The 14,160-nt window shown below is 37.2% G+C and overlaps 1 protein-coding gene across 1 annotated transcript in view; it reads left to right on the top strand.

Moving 5' to 3' along the window:
- LOC134740809 (nephrin) overlaps nt 1-14,160 on the top strand; it is a 675,842-nt gene that overhangs the window by 433,789 nt on the left and 227,893 nt on the right. Inside the window, exons 6-7 of the mRNA XM_063673431.1 lie at nt 10,525-10,728; nt 11,369-11,529. Of these exons, the coding sequence (XP_063529501.1) occupies nt 10,525-10,728; nt 11,369-11,529 (365 nt within the window). The remainder of the gene's footprint in view (nt 1-10,524; nt 10,729-11,368; nt 11,530-14,160) is intronic.

The following is a 14,160-nucleotide window of genomic DNA, read 5'->3' as shown; positions in this document are numbered from 1 at the left end:
GCCCTATTGGTCGATATTCAAATAAGAATTTAACTTCCCCTGTACGATGCACGTTCGATCACGTTCGGCAAACAATTCCTTTGCATAAAACGAAGCAGAGATTAGTTCTTAAGGTATAATATGAATATGATGTAATCATTATTTATTTTCTTATAATCCAGCGCTGGCAGCATGGTTGTATTTTTATCGCCTGTCACTATACCTGTCACTTGCGCACTTACATACTTGTTAGAATGTGACAAGTATGGTGACAGGCGTTAAAAATGCGACCGTGCTCAGCCCGCAGTTATATGTAGAGAATAATGTCAAAGTTAAACAATATAATAGTGTAAATATTGTAAGCGAAATAGTGCGGAAAGTACTTATTAAATTCTATAAGACCAATGTTGTTAGTTCAGATAGGAATTTAGAGAACTTTCTTGCAGCAATGTCATCAATATTTATATATCCAAAAAACAAATTAAATGTAAGAGTACTGTCACTTTAGCATTATTAAGATTCTTTTCTCAAAAATGGACGGCAAAGTCGACGTTGCCGGTTAAAAAGTAGGTCGCGAAGTGCGTAGTTTATGGTCAGTCAAAAAATTAAAAAGTTAAAAACATTGCAGTCTCGATTTCAGGACTGCAATGTTGCATATAAATTCCATTATTTGTCGAGTTCCAAACTTTTTAAAAGTTGAAGTGGCCATATCAAATGAAGGCATAGGTCCATTAAACAGCCAAACAGATGTCCAGTACTTATTATTATAATGTTGGTACCGCGATTATTTAGGTGTCTCAAATAGCTTGGCGTATTTTCAGCAGAAAAATGCACTTCTATTTTTAATTAAAAAAATAAAACGGCGGCAAAGCAAATCTTTTTACTTTTTTCTGTGAAAATATGTACATAAGAACGATGCTTCTGTAAAATATTTCTATTTTATTTGTATTTATTGCGCCATTTTTGAGAAAAGCACTATATATGACTCTGCTGGAAGGCTACTTGTTGGCTTCGGATTCAATTAAACGTACTCCCAAGGTCGTCCGTTTAAAACGAATCCTCAGCCAGCAAGTAGCTACTTCCGAGCCTCGACAATAATGTACTATTTATACAGTCCGATAAGAAATTGTAGAAAATTATTGCTAGCGCCACTTCCTACGTAACTGTCACATTTTTGACGTAAAATGCTTATTTCATGAGTAACTATCGCGGTAACCGAAGACAATATTACACATTTTTTGTTTCAAACAGCAGCTATTACTATAAGCCGTTTCAGTATAAATTTTAACTCAGTTTCAATAACAGTAGGTGAAACGTGAAACTCGAAGCTTGTAGCGTGTACAAAGTTTTATTAATAAACCGAAAATTAAGCATAACTCAGGCTTCCGTCTGGTCGCATCTGCCCGTTTTGCAATTCAGCAACTTTCGAACTATTCAAATGGGATGCAATTCATTAGAACGATTGTTAAATGTTTTCGTCGGTTGCAAGTGTTGCAACAATAGTTGGTTCGAGTTCGCGTGGTACCGCCGCGGGCGTTGTCAAGGGTTGTCACCGGTAGCAAGTTTGTACTCTTCAGTGGCCCGTATTTAGTAATTACTTATCTTTCACTGTGTTAAAACCTACTTTTTCAAGCGCCGTGGCAACTACCTATATTATTAGTTGATTGCGAAAAATAATTTACCATACGTTGATTTTCTCTGCCTCGTTTTAGCGCCTGGCAGGGTTGAGCAAACCTTATTAAAACTGAGATCAAAAAGGAAACGGTATTCTTAATCGTATCAATTTGATTACGAATTTAATCATGACCTAAATAAACAGATTAAATTTTATGTGGTTAAAATTAACGATATATGAAAATGCCATTAGTATAAATTGTGTTTTTTTAATGATTGAGCGACGCGCCTCATAAACTTATATAATGTGTCGCGTAGAACAGGCTGTTCTCTAACTACGTATGTACAATTTTAAACTCATTACATTATTTGAATTGGTTTTCGGGTCGGGTCACAGAGTTAGGTTTCATTATTTTTCAATTTAAAGGTGTTTCCTTTTTTTTTCACTCTCTTTGAAAACATACATACATACATATAATCACGCCTATTTCCCGGAGGGGTAGGCAGACATCACGGATTTCCACTTGCTACGATCCTGGCATACCTCTTTCGCTTCCTTCACTTTCATAACATTCCTCATACACGCTCGCCGGTTTAGGGTGCTCTTGACCTGGACTTTCTTCAGGATTTCCCTGATCTGATCAGAGATAGTCCGCCGAAGTCTGCCCCTTCCAACTCCCGTTTCTACCTCTCCCTTATACACTCTCTTTGTTAGCCTTCTTTCACTCATTCTTTCACGTTTCATTCATTGAAAATAATTGCTCAAAAGTCAAACAAAATGTTACACTCCTAACTTTCAAATTATAATGATTTAAAACGCTTCATACTGTGCTGTTACTTTATAAAAAGGCAACCCTACCAATGTCGCGCTCGATCGCGTTGTTTTCACGCGACGAACTTTGTTTGCTCGCCTCAAGTGTGTCGACTGTCGACTTGACAACCCCCGCCCCTTACACAAGAACGCTTTTATCAACCCCCAAAACGATTCTTTATTATAATCTAAAAGTTTCTTACTCAATGTTGTCAGGATTCAGGTATTAAAATTCTAAAAACTCATCGGTGCTAAGTGGTTGCATTGTTATAAAAATGGAATTAAAACCTTTTTTAAAAACTTTTCTAAAAGCATATATTTTTAAGTCAAATAAATTGAGTAACTTATCTTAAAGAGCGTTTTAAGTTTCAATCTTCTGCTAGATGTGCGGAGATGCATGTTCTGGCTCCTTTTTACTTCATCAAAATTTTATAATAACTCCGGACACTTCTCGGACTAGTCCATTGTGGAATGCTTTGCCGTTGGATTAAAATGTGCAAAATTCCTTCTCATATTTTAAAGCTTTTTGAAATCACATCGGAACATCGGAAGATCAGCGCTGGAAGCCACCAGCACCACCACCACATGCTGAGATGAGGCCATTTCGTGGCACTTTAATTTTATTTTATGTTTTCTTTTATATTATGTATATAATGTCCTGTTTGTTTGTGATTACGAATAAAACTTTATTCTTTATTCTTATTCTATTACTTCTCGCGGCCTTAACTTTCCTTTATTTGTGTGTGTATTTATATGTTTTGAAGCTTGATATGACTGTGATGTTCTAATAATAGTTTACAGTGCATCTCGTGCTTCATTACGACACCCGGGCTATAACGTGCTACATTACGTAACTACGTCGAAAATATATGTACTCTCAAACGTTGTACGATACAAGTGCGAATAGGTAATTCACAACTCGTGTCGATTTAAATTCGCCACACCTTGCGAATTTCCTATTTTTCGCACTTGTAAATAACTAATAGATAGTATTGGCACTACCCATTGTTCATTGTTGTGTTATCAGTTTTCTGCTACCCAAAGGTCGTCGGGAAAAGATCGCTTTATAGCGATAAGATCGCCTGTTGTTACCTAGTTAAATTGTGTTGTTTTTCTATATTCTCTTTTTTATTATGTGATGCACATTGCACAACAAAGGATACCTACTAGTATATTATTTTTATTAACATTATAAAGCACACGACTCATAGATCACATTAAATAATACGAGTAAGATAACGGCAAGCACCGAGCTCTCGGCGGGTGTATTTTTCTTCCCGGCGAACGGACTACATACACAGAAATGCTTTTATCTCGCTAAACATTCCTACAGCCAGAGCAGAGATCAAGCTATTGATACATATGTAGCATAGTGTACAAGGTAATATCCACATTCTCGATCAGTTTGACTTCGTGGCCTTTTCGTTTTGTGGAAGTTTACCAAGATTTAGTAAAAAAAGGCGAGATTTTGTAAATAAGGTCAATATGGGTAAATGTGGCTGGCCTTGACATTTAGGCCTGTTACACATTGTTGTACGGTTTACACATTGTTGTACAGATTTTTGCGAGTTCATAAATTTGCCACTAAACGCAAGTATTTAGAAGCAAATGTATGAACTCGCAATAATCAAATAAACAATTAGGCTTGGCCGTTTCGCTTCCGTCACATGAGCTTAAGTTGAAAAATGTATTCACTGTTTATTACTTTTCTGTTATACTTACAATATATTTGTAGTAACGAAACGGCCAAGCCACATATTTTGACTAAGATGTAGTTTGTGAAGTTAGGGCTTGTAGAGTTAGGGCGTGTAGAGTTAGAAGCTTGGCTACATGAGATCTGGTAACTTTTTGACAGTGCGAGCCATATGGGCTCGTCTTGGTATTTTACCTTAAAATGTTTTTGGTGGGATGCTATTAACCACTGGAACTCACCTGGCTAATGTGCCACATGAGTTATTTTACACTTGAGTGGATAACATTTTTGGTTCATAAAAGTTTACTTTTATATCCGTTACGACACACTGCACACAATTAATTTCAAATACCGCTAAATCTAAAGATATCTCCATAATTGCCATTAAATTCATTCCCCAATTAAAATCTCTCAAAAACGTTAACATTTTCCCGAATCAACAACGACAGGTATCGGCCCAGAACACCTCGACAATTTCAAAATCGCCAGATTCCAATCAAAGTGACTTTTATTGGATTAAGTGTATAACTCAGACGTAATTCCGATCGACGGGGGCACCGTATTTGCATAATCGGGAAATTGATTGAAGCGTATTCGCAGTCCCAGGCTGGAAAAGAGTCCGTGTGAACAGAGATGCCCAAATGAAGAGATGGGCATTATTCGAATATTTTTAAGCAAATAATGTAATGATGTTTTCATTGGAACAATCTAATGAAAAATTTAAAATACAATCGATTTTACCATAGATTTTATATGACTTCTACCTGGTTTACGTCTTTTTGGCTTTTAGACACAGTACCGGTCAAAAGTTTAAGTTCACTTGCTTACAGTACAAATGAGTACTTTTGTGCGATAATTTTTTGCAGTTCGGATGTCGAAATTTGTTTCCAACTGATCCGTTATGGTTTCCAGAGATTTTTTATTAGTCAGACACAATTTACGTACATTTCTAAACAACCCATTCCCTAAAATCTTATAGGCATGACGGCAAATGAGCCATGTGGCCTTGCCATTTTAAACGTACAATCCGTAGCTATGTCGGTTAGGTCTTAGACTGAGAAACTGAAACACTTTCTTAGGTAGATAATACGGATTCATGCGCACACACTTCGGACACGTCGGGTGTCTCCACCGACGCAATTTGATGTGGTTCTAATTGTAGCCCGTCATGCCTATAAGATTTTAGGGAATGAGCTGTTTAGAAATGAACGTAAATTGTGTCTGACTATTTAAAAACGGATATGTTGGAAACAAATTTCAACATCCGAACTGGAAAAAATTATAGCACAAAAGTACTCATTTGTACCGACAACAAAGGGTGAACTTAAACTTTTGACCTGTACTGTACGTGCAGTAAAGTATGGCCTATAAACATAAATATCAAAAAGCAGACCAGGTATTACAGGCAGGCTAAGTAACAAAAAACATCTTAACTTAAAACGGGACTTAATCGCGTTTCTCTAAGACCACGGGGACAATGGCCGTCCTAGAAACGTTGGAGACAATTGTTTCGAAAATAATAATGTGTAAAAATCTTGAAAGTACAAAATCCAGTCTCCTATATTTTCCCATCTCTGCCTAAGGGGGCTCAGTCGCCTGTTGCGTCGGCCCTTCTCACTTTAAAATTAACTGCACGGACAGCTCGTCAAAGATCCGACGTCTTTTTGTCACAGATTTAGAACGAATCCATTTAAAGCCGCTTTTTGTATCTCAAATGGATTGTACACTTGTACAGTCTTTAGGCTAATAACATTAAATTTGCGCTAGCTAAACGAAACGATTAATAAGAAAGTGGACGACCGCTTTTCCATACAATTGTAGTCTCCATTTTTTTCTTTGGAATATAGTTATTTTGACAGAATCTGTATGTTAATCATAGCTCGTTTGACTTATTTTTCAATTTTTTCATTATTACACATATAAAATTTAAAAAATCTAAAAAGACAAACTAAGGGCCAGAAAGATATGGAAACTACATTTGTAAAGACTAGCGATCCTCTCTTAAAGTTTTGAAAGTTCTTAAGTAGTTCTGAATATGGCAGTATGAAGTAGAAAAACAAATTTGCAAACTCAGAACGATTCAGTAATAATTAATTATGCTACTTTGATAAGTTGATGGCCGTTCCGTTTATCAATTTAGATTAGCTTTGATGTGATACTCGACAGGTTCAAGTTTTCTCCAGTTAAGTGAAATTGGATAATTGTTTTAAAGAATTCTCCTTGACACGAATTTCAGAAATGGCCTCGACTGTACCCCGAATTCAATTTGAGAGGCCGATTTTGTTTGAACAATTTGATATGGTTTTCATATTGTGCTGATACGACATTGAGTCAGCGTGCGCCGCCGCTGTCCCAATCATCGTAAGCCCCTAACTCTGATTGGTGCTCACGAAATGCAATTAGGAATAGACTCATACGGACTTTTTGGAGCGCGTGAAATTACCGATGACACGACTAGACGTCGTATCGTAAGAACAGAATTGGCCTTTGAGACTCAGTCAGGGGTTGTTTCAAGTGAATACTTAATTTTGTCTGAAGCGTTTTGTTGTTTTTCAAACGCCAAAATTCTATATAAAGAGGAAGGTTATTTGCCGAGCGCCGAGCGAGGCGAATCACCGATCCCTCCAAATAGATGAAACTTAAAAAGACTTGCGCGCGCTGCGTTTGCACTTCCATAATTTGTGAAAGCGCTTCGTTCATGTATTTATTTACCAGATCTGTCCATAAATTAAAGAAACGCCTATTTCCCGGCGGGGTAGACAGAGACCACGGATTTCCACTTTCTACGATCCTGACATACCTCTTTCGCTTCCTTCACTTTCATAACATTCCTCATACACTCTCGCCGGTTTAGAGTGCTCTTGACCTGGCCTTTCTTCAGGATTTCCCCGATCTGATCAGAGAAAGTCCGCCGAGGTCTACCCCTTCCAACTCCCGCTTCTACTTCCGCCATTAAAGAAATAACAATAACAATACAATGTTGTTAAAACATGTTATATGTTCTGGTAACTATGTTGATACGCCGATTTTTGACATATGCGACAGCAATGCAGTAGGCAGCAATCGATCGTAATGCAACAGTAACGTTTGTGTAGTCTAAATCTTAACGGTACTTTAATGTGTCTTGCAGTGGGTTTGCTTAAAAACATATGGTTCATAATGCTGTGTCTAGAAGGTAGTCTGTCACATGGGGCAAGACAATTACGTCAAACTGTGACTCGCAGTTTTCATCGAACAATTGAGAACGATCGTTGAAGAATTTTCGAGTTCTGACTATCATTGGCGCCTTGCTGCTTGGCTAATCTAGCATTATTGTGGTATTGCTTTATGGGCACGAATTCTGGCCACGCTAAATTAAGCCTTATGACAATGTCTAAAAGAGTGGTGTATGCAAGATCGTTCCTCATTACTTGTGATGAGTGCAAAGTCAGAAACAAAATATTATTCTTTTTAAAGTAGGTATATAGGTGTTTTAGGTAGGTTTAGAGCTCAACGAGGGAGAGGAGTGTTAGGGTCGGCAACGCGCATGTAACTCCTTTGGAGTTGCAGGCGTACATAGGCTACGGAGACTGCTTAACATCAGGCGGGCCGTATGCTTGTTTGCCACCGACGTAGTATAAAAAAGTAGGTATATGCGTTACCAACTGATATGTTTGAAGTCGGTACCAAGCCAAATAGTAACAACACCAGTCAAAAACAACTGTTATTCTGTCTGCCTGTTTGTTATATTTTCATTTCTAAACAACTGAACCTCTTTAGGTGAATTTTGGCACGTGGGTAAATTCCGTGAATTGTTTCATATTTTGAAATGTAGTCCTCTGGATAAAGGATGGAAAATAACTCAGTCCCAATCCAACACTTGCGTGCTATGGACTGTTCGTAAAATTAGGAAATGCTCTTTAAAAAATACGACGGCAATATTAGTTTATATCCAGTCGACGCTGCGGGGAATAGTTTGACCAAATATATAAATATGATGGCTCCAATGAATTATTAAGACCTGTTTATGTTACCATATTTAATGCAAATAAAATTATCAATTATCAATTAACCCAGGAAATAATACACCCAGCAAAGTTTTCCGCGAAATAAACTAAGTTGATTCGCTTTGAAGTTGTTTCTAACGGAGAAAATTGAGATATAATTAAATGGCTACGTCACGCAGGTAACCGGCACTTGTTACTGTCAACACAAATCCAAATTAAACCCATTGACATTTGGAATTAGATCCCCGAAACCACGCCAGTGCCCCAGGACTCCGAGAACTAATTCAATTTGCTCAGAGCGGAACTAAGGACGCTTTAGCGTTCGATCCCGGCTTAACAAAAGCACATAGCGGTTTACAAACAAGCAAACAAAGGGCCAGCCGAAAGGAAGCCTGCGGGCGACGAATATCGACGGACTATTGTTTCACGTACAATACAGTCATGTAAAACATGGTAAAGGTATTCTAAGTAAAACACTTAACTGAATGTAGGTACACAAATGAGGCATTCCATGACAATGTCGCTTGCGAAATGCCAGTCTTCTAATACTAAGCTTTCATTCATCTGCTACCCTAAGGCTGTCTGCAAGAGATCCCTTACAGCAATAAGACCGCCCGTTGCTACCTTTATTTACATTGTCAATCTATTTTTGAATTTGTTTTCTTTTGTGGTGCAATAAAGTATTTACTTCTAAAATCCCTCTTCTGATGTATTTAATTCTGAATTTCTTCTGAAGTAGGTATTATCTTCTATATTTAATTCAATTCAATTCAATTCAATTTATTTATTTAAGACAATACTGGCCCATAACAGTTAGTAACAATTAAGGTTAAAAACTAAGTGTTAGTGGAACACAAAAAACAGAAAACGACAAAACAAAAACAGACAGCAATAAAATTCTTACAACTCACCTAATAGCGGTTATGACACATTCAAAATGCCGCATTATAGGTGAGTCGTATCGGCCCGCAACAGTGGTCAGGATGGGGTTGGAGCTGGCCCGCACTCTGCAGAGCAATATTTAGTCTATTTAAGTAAGCGATATTTAGTCTGGTGATATTTCATGACTTGGCTAACACATTGGCATATACTCGAGTTTTACGGATTTGATTGAGATAGCTGCCATGTAAGACAAAAGCATTTTGTAAGCGATATTCTTGTGGTATGCCCCAAATACAAACATCAATACAATATGATTTTATGAGAATCCTTATTTTCTACAAGACCTAAATCAGCGTATTGAAATGTATTCCAGATTCCGAGAAGGTTTATTTTATTCCTACGCAGAATCATGAGTGCTGTTATTCTACTACTAAAATGTCATTGATATTACATATTAACATAACTTGGAAGCCAATAAAAACGATATAACCTATAATAATCATGATATAATTAGAAATTTAATAATGTTTCCGGAACAAAAAAACTATGTGATTTGATTTCCGAAACCCTCCAAAATCACTTCCTGATATAATCAATGTACGATATTGTTTTTCGTAACCTCCATACAAATTCACTTAAAAATGGTAGATCCAATAGTATCCCTGATTGCGAATAATTAACTACTCAAAACCCAAAACCACATGAACTTTTTTCAAAAACATTAAACATCATCATAAAAACGTATCCTGTAAAATTCATGAAAACAGTCGAAACTATTATCGTAACCTCTATACAAGTGGAATTAGATAATAGTAGATCCAATCGTACCACAATCCCGAGAAGAAATAAGCTTCAGTATGATTCAAAATATATTCCAAAAACACCCAAAACATCATTTCATAAAACCGTACTCTTAGTAAAATTCATGAAAACAGTCCGAAATATCATGGTCGGCTAGAGCGGGAATCCACGCAGCGTCGAGCATGATAGCATCCAAGCGTAGCGAAGCAAGTGCACGCATTGTACCGCGCCACTGGTTTATACATTTTAGGATTCCTAGTTTCTCTCCGACATTTGCATCGGGAAAGCCAGTTTATGTTATCTTTTGACTCCCTTGTAGATTACGAGTTAAGCTATTTCGTTCATTCATCATAGTCATATTTAGCTCGGGTGCCGGTAACGTGAGCTAGGCATGTTTGTATGATATTAATCAGGAGTCCATGTTAATGACACGCTACTACTTTAATCGTGAACGTTTATTTTAGGAGTAAGCTTGTTTACCGGTGAAGGAAAATAAGTTGTACCTGTTAGTCGGAGTGTTGAGGTTTTAATTTTAGTAATTACACACATTTGTAAAGTCCGACCAGGCTTGGTTATCATACCAAGCCTTTGTATCTTCAACATCTAGCTTTGTGCTCCTATGGGATATACATATATGCATTGTCACTGGCAAGTCAATGCCAACTTTGCGATGGATTTCTACATGATTTTTGTAGTTGTAATTAAGTCTTCACATCACCCTATTATATTCGTATTTAATCTTGTTTTTTCTTCCACAGGGCGACCAGAACCAACAGTCCGATGGCTGGTTAACGGCGTACTAGTAGACGCCGAATATGAACAAAACACCGGTGACGTCATCGAGAACCGCCTCATGTGGCCGGCGATACGGCGCGCTGACTACGCCGCTGTGTTCACTTGTCAAGCTGCTAATTCACAATTAGTCCCACCACGAGAAGTGTCCCTAGTCCTGGATATGTTCTGTAAGTTGGTCATACTAAACTTCCATCAAGCGTACCAACTAAAAGAAAAAACTTGAGTGATATATCTATTGACCCGTGGCTCGCAATACGGGGCGCTCGAGTAACCATGCTTATGGTTTTTTTTATGATGAATAGGCAGGCGTTTGACCACGATCCCACCTGATGGTAAGTGGCCTGGTATACCAGCTAATCAACAGAACTGCGACTTATCAGTTTTGTGACAAAGTGTATCTGGTCCTGGAAAATGTGTATGTAAATACTTCATATCGTCGCTATACTTACTCAACCTCATATCTGCAACAATCATTTGATGGAATTGTCGCTTTTCTTTCATTCGGAATACGGGTGTTTTTGTCATCAAATGAATGTTGCAGATACGAGGTTGAGTAAGTATAGCGGCGATATTACGGTCAACATGATCTATGGCTTATTAGATCCTATGATAGTTTGCAATCTAGCGAGTCCATATACATATGTATAACAATACCCCTCTGCAACACTCAAATATTTTCAAATTGCGCCAGAATTAAAATTATCATTATTTTTTAATACAGTTTAGTGTTATATCTTATAATTTTAGTTATACGTAGGTACCTAAGTATATCTGAGTCATCCAATTAAATTTTATTTATTGTTACAGTGAGGCCACTAACAGTAGAAATACGTAGACCTACAGAAATAGGCGAAGGAGGCTCTTTGACGGCCGAGCGGCGGTACGAGGTCTCCTGTGAATCTGCAGGATCGAGGCCGCCTTCCGTTATTACGTGGCACAAGGGAAAGCGGCTGCTAAAGCGGATCACGGTGAGTCCTAGAATTGTATCCTAGAGGTCTAAAAAGTCTTACCTTTATTTATAATAACGTAAAGACATATTAAGCATGGCATTGTTACCGGGCTTATATAATTTCCAATAGAAGTCACATTATAACTATTTCATTTGTGACGCACCAAATGTCTATGCATATCTACCAACATAAGAGCAAACTGGCTTAAACATCCGTTAATGCGGTCACGAAAATTGTCAGAGAGCAACTTTTATAATTGCGAGTCTTAAGGGGCTACCTGAGGTTTTCATCGATTTTTGACAAGTTTTGAATCGTATCTCCTACTTTCGCACTACATATAAAATAATAAGACAAGCGGCTATCGGTTCTTCAATCTTTTATCTCCATTTTCGTCTACCGGATTGTGAAAAAAATGAATACTTATTTATTTATGATTGTTTTAAACATTGTCTAAAAAAACACTTTTTTCGTATCGATTGCTGTGAAAGATCTTACTTATACGAAATCTACATATTTGGGTTCGTCTCTAAAAATTTGTCTAAGGTTTTAATTTTAAAGTAATTAACACAAAAGTTATGGCCAGAAAACCAGTTTTTTGGCCTAAAATTGTTCAACTTTGATGCCAAATATTTCGAAAACAATGAACTTTAAAGTAAATATGGGATACTATATTGCTAAAATTCGTTGCTGTTAATATGATAAGCTACAAAAAACATTAAAAAGCTAAGGGATTCAAATCGAAGGTCATTGGGGCATGGGATCCCCTTAAGGCGGGATTCCACCAGTGTGCGACACTGTGCGGCACAAGCATTTTTGAACTGAATTTGCTTGGGCCGCACAGTACCGCACACTGGTGGAATACCGCCTTTAATGCATGTAGGTTACATGGAAAATAACCAGCATTTTCCTCGTCCCAACTAAGCTCGTATATTTTTAATATCGCGAGTAGATCCAGTAGTCTTTAAATTGTCGAGCATCACAATAAATATTTGTAAAGACGTGCAGAGGCCAGCCAATCACCTAATGGCAGACTTACGTATGTCAACTATTATTACAGTCGCATTGTAGCACTGAGATCCGGATTCAATGCAGGCATTACTTGGGTTAAATGTATGTGTATTCCAACCATATCATGCTTTGAAGGTGCAATTGTTAGGGATTTCAATACATTTAATTCGTTTGCTGCGGTGGTGTTATTGTGAGTTGAAGCAGTGACATGACATTAGCTACCTACTTATAATGTCATATTCGGTTTGAATGTTTAATTTACTATGTTAACATTTTTGAGCTTAGTAATTTTTCTTCTACTAACATCCTGGATTTTCGAAGGATATTTGTATCTGCATACAAATATTTATAACCATTTCTAGAAAAAAAACATGTCTCCGAAAATCGACGACAAAAGCGACAAAATAGCCATTAACTTTCTAAGTCTATCGGCCTCAAGATCAAAGCGTTCTTAACGACGAGCCCCGCAAAAATACTTTAAAAGCGTAATCTCAAACGTAATTTAGTTTGGTAGGAGCGTGTAGGAAAAGGTCGAGCAAACTAAGCTCCTAATCAATCCAAGATAATTCCCGGAGCCGCGTGCAATCTCAGCACTAATTGAAGCTCAACCTGTCAATAGGTACTTCCTCGTACCGCAAATATAAGTGCTTACGTCGAACTAGGTAATGCGATTAAATAAATCTTTGGACGTCGCTTCCAATGATTCGTTGCCAGTTTGATCTTTTTTATTTTTTTGTCGATTTTATTTTTTTGTCAGATTTTGTTAAAAATTGGTAGGTAGGCGTGAAAAGCTTCTGGTCGGTATAAAAACGAAATCCAAATTTGGGACAAAAAAAATGTATGAAAATTTCCATTGAGTTACGGAAAATTCCATACGTTTTCCGTAACCCAGTGAAATATTTTTTAGGACATACAGTGAAATTGCGCTTTTGTTGTACAGAATAAGGAACTATCCATCTACCAAACTTTATCAAAATCTGGGAAAAATTTAAAATTACAAAATTAAAAATGACCTAGTTGTCAGCTTAGCGGCTGATACATATCATAACACTGATTTGTGCTGACGAAATGTAATCAAAAGTCGTCTTATAGGGCATCTCGCTGACGCTTATTGGTGCACATGAGATGCCTGATTTCGACTCAGGGTGGTATCAAAATGAGCTGAAAACCATATAAAATTGTAAAAACAGAATTAGACTTCTGAGCTCCAAGCGTGGAAAGAATAGCGCTTTAGTGTATGAATATTTTATTGTGAAATATAGTCATATTTCTGGCTTAGCGTTGGCAGAGTCGTGCAAGGAGCGCTTTTATGCATATACGCTAACTGTTGGACTAATAAAGCTAACCGATTATGGGAAAGGTTTAACACACGGTTTTAAATGGACTTTAAAATAAAATGTTGTATTGGAAGCACTGGTGCATAAAAGAGGTCAGGATTTTTTCTATGCCTTTTGGTGTTTTTAGTTATGTATTTGATCTACTTGACTGCTAGAAGACAAACATAATTTGACAGTTCATTTCGTGTACCTACGAATCTATTGCTCCATATAATTGTAAATTTAATTACGTCTTAAACATCTTTCTTCTTCATTATTTGTTTTCTTTTTTCTGTCACTTAAGTACTGCATCACCTACTCACAT

The sequence above is a fragment of the Cydia strobilella genome, chromosome 4 (genome assembly GCF_947568885.1).
Source record: "Cydia strobilella chromosome 4, ilCydStro3.1, whole genome shotgun sequence".
NCBI lineage: Eukaryota > Metazoa > Arthropoda > Insecta > Lepidoptera > Tortricidae > Cydia > Cydia strobilella.
This window is presented reverse-complemented; position numbering and strand designations above follow the sequence as displayed.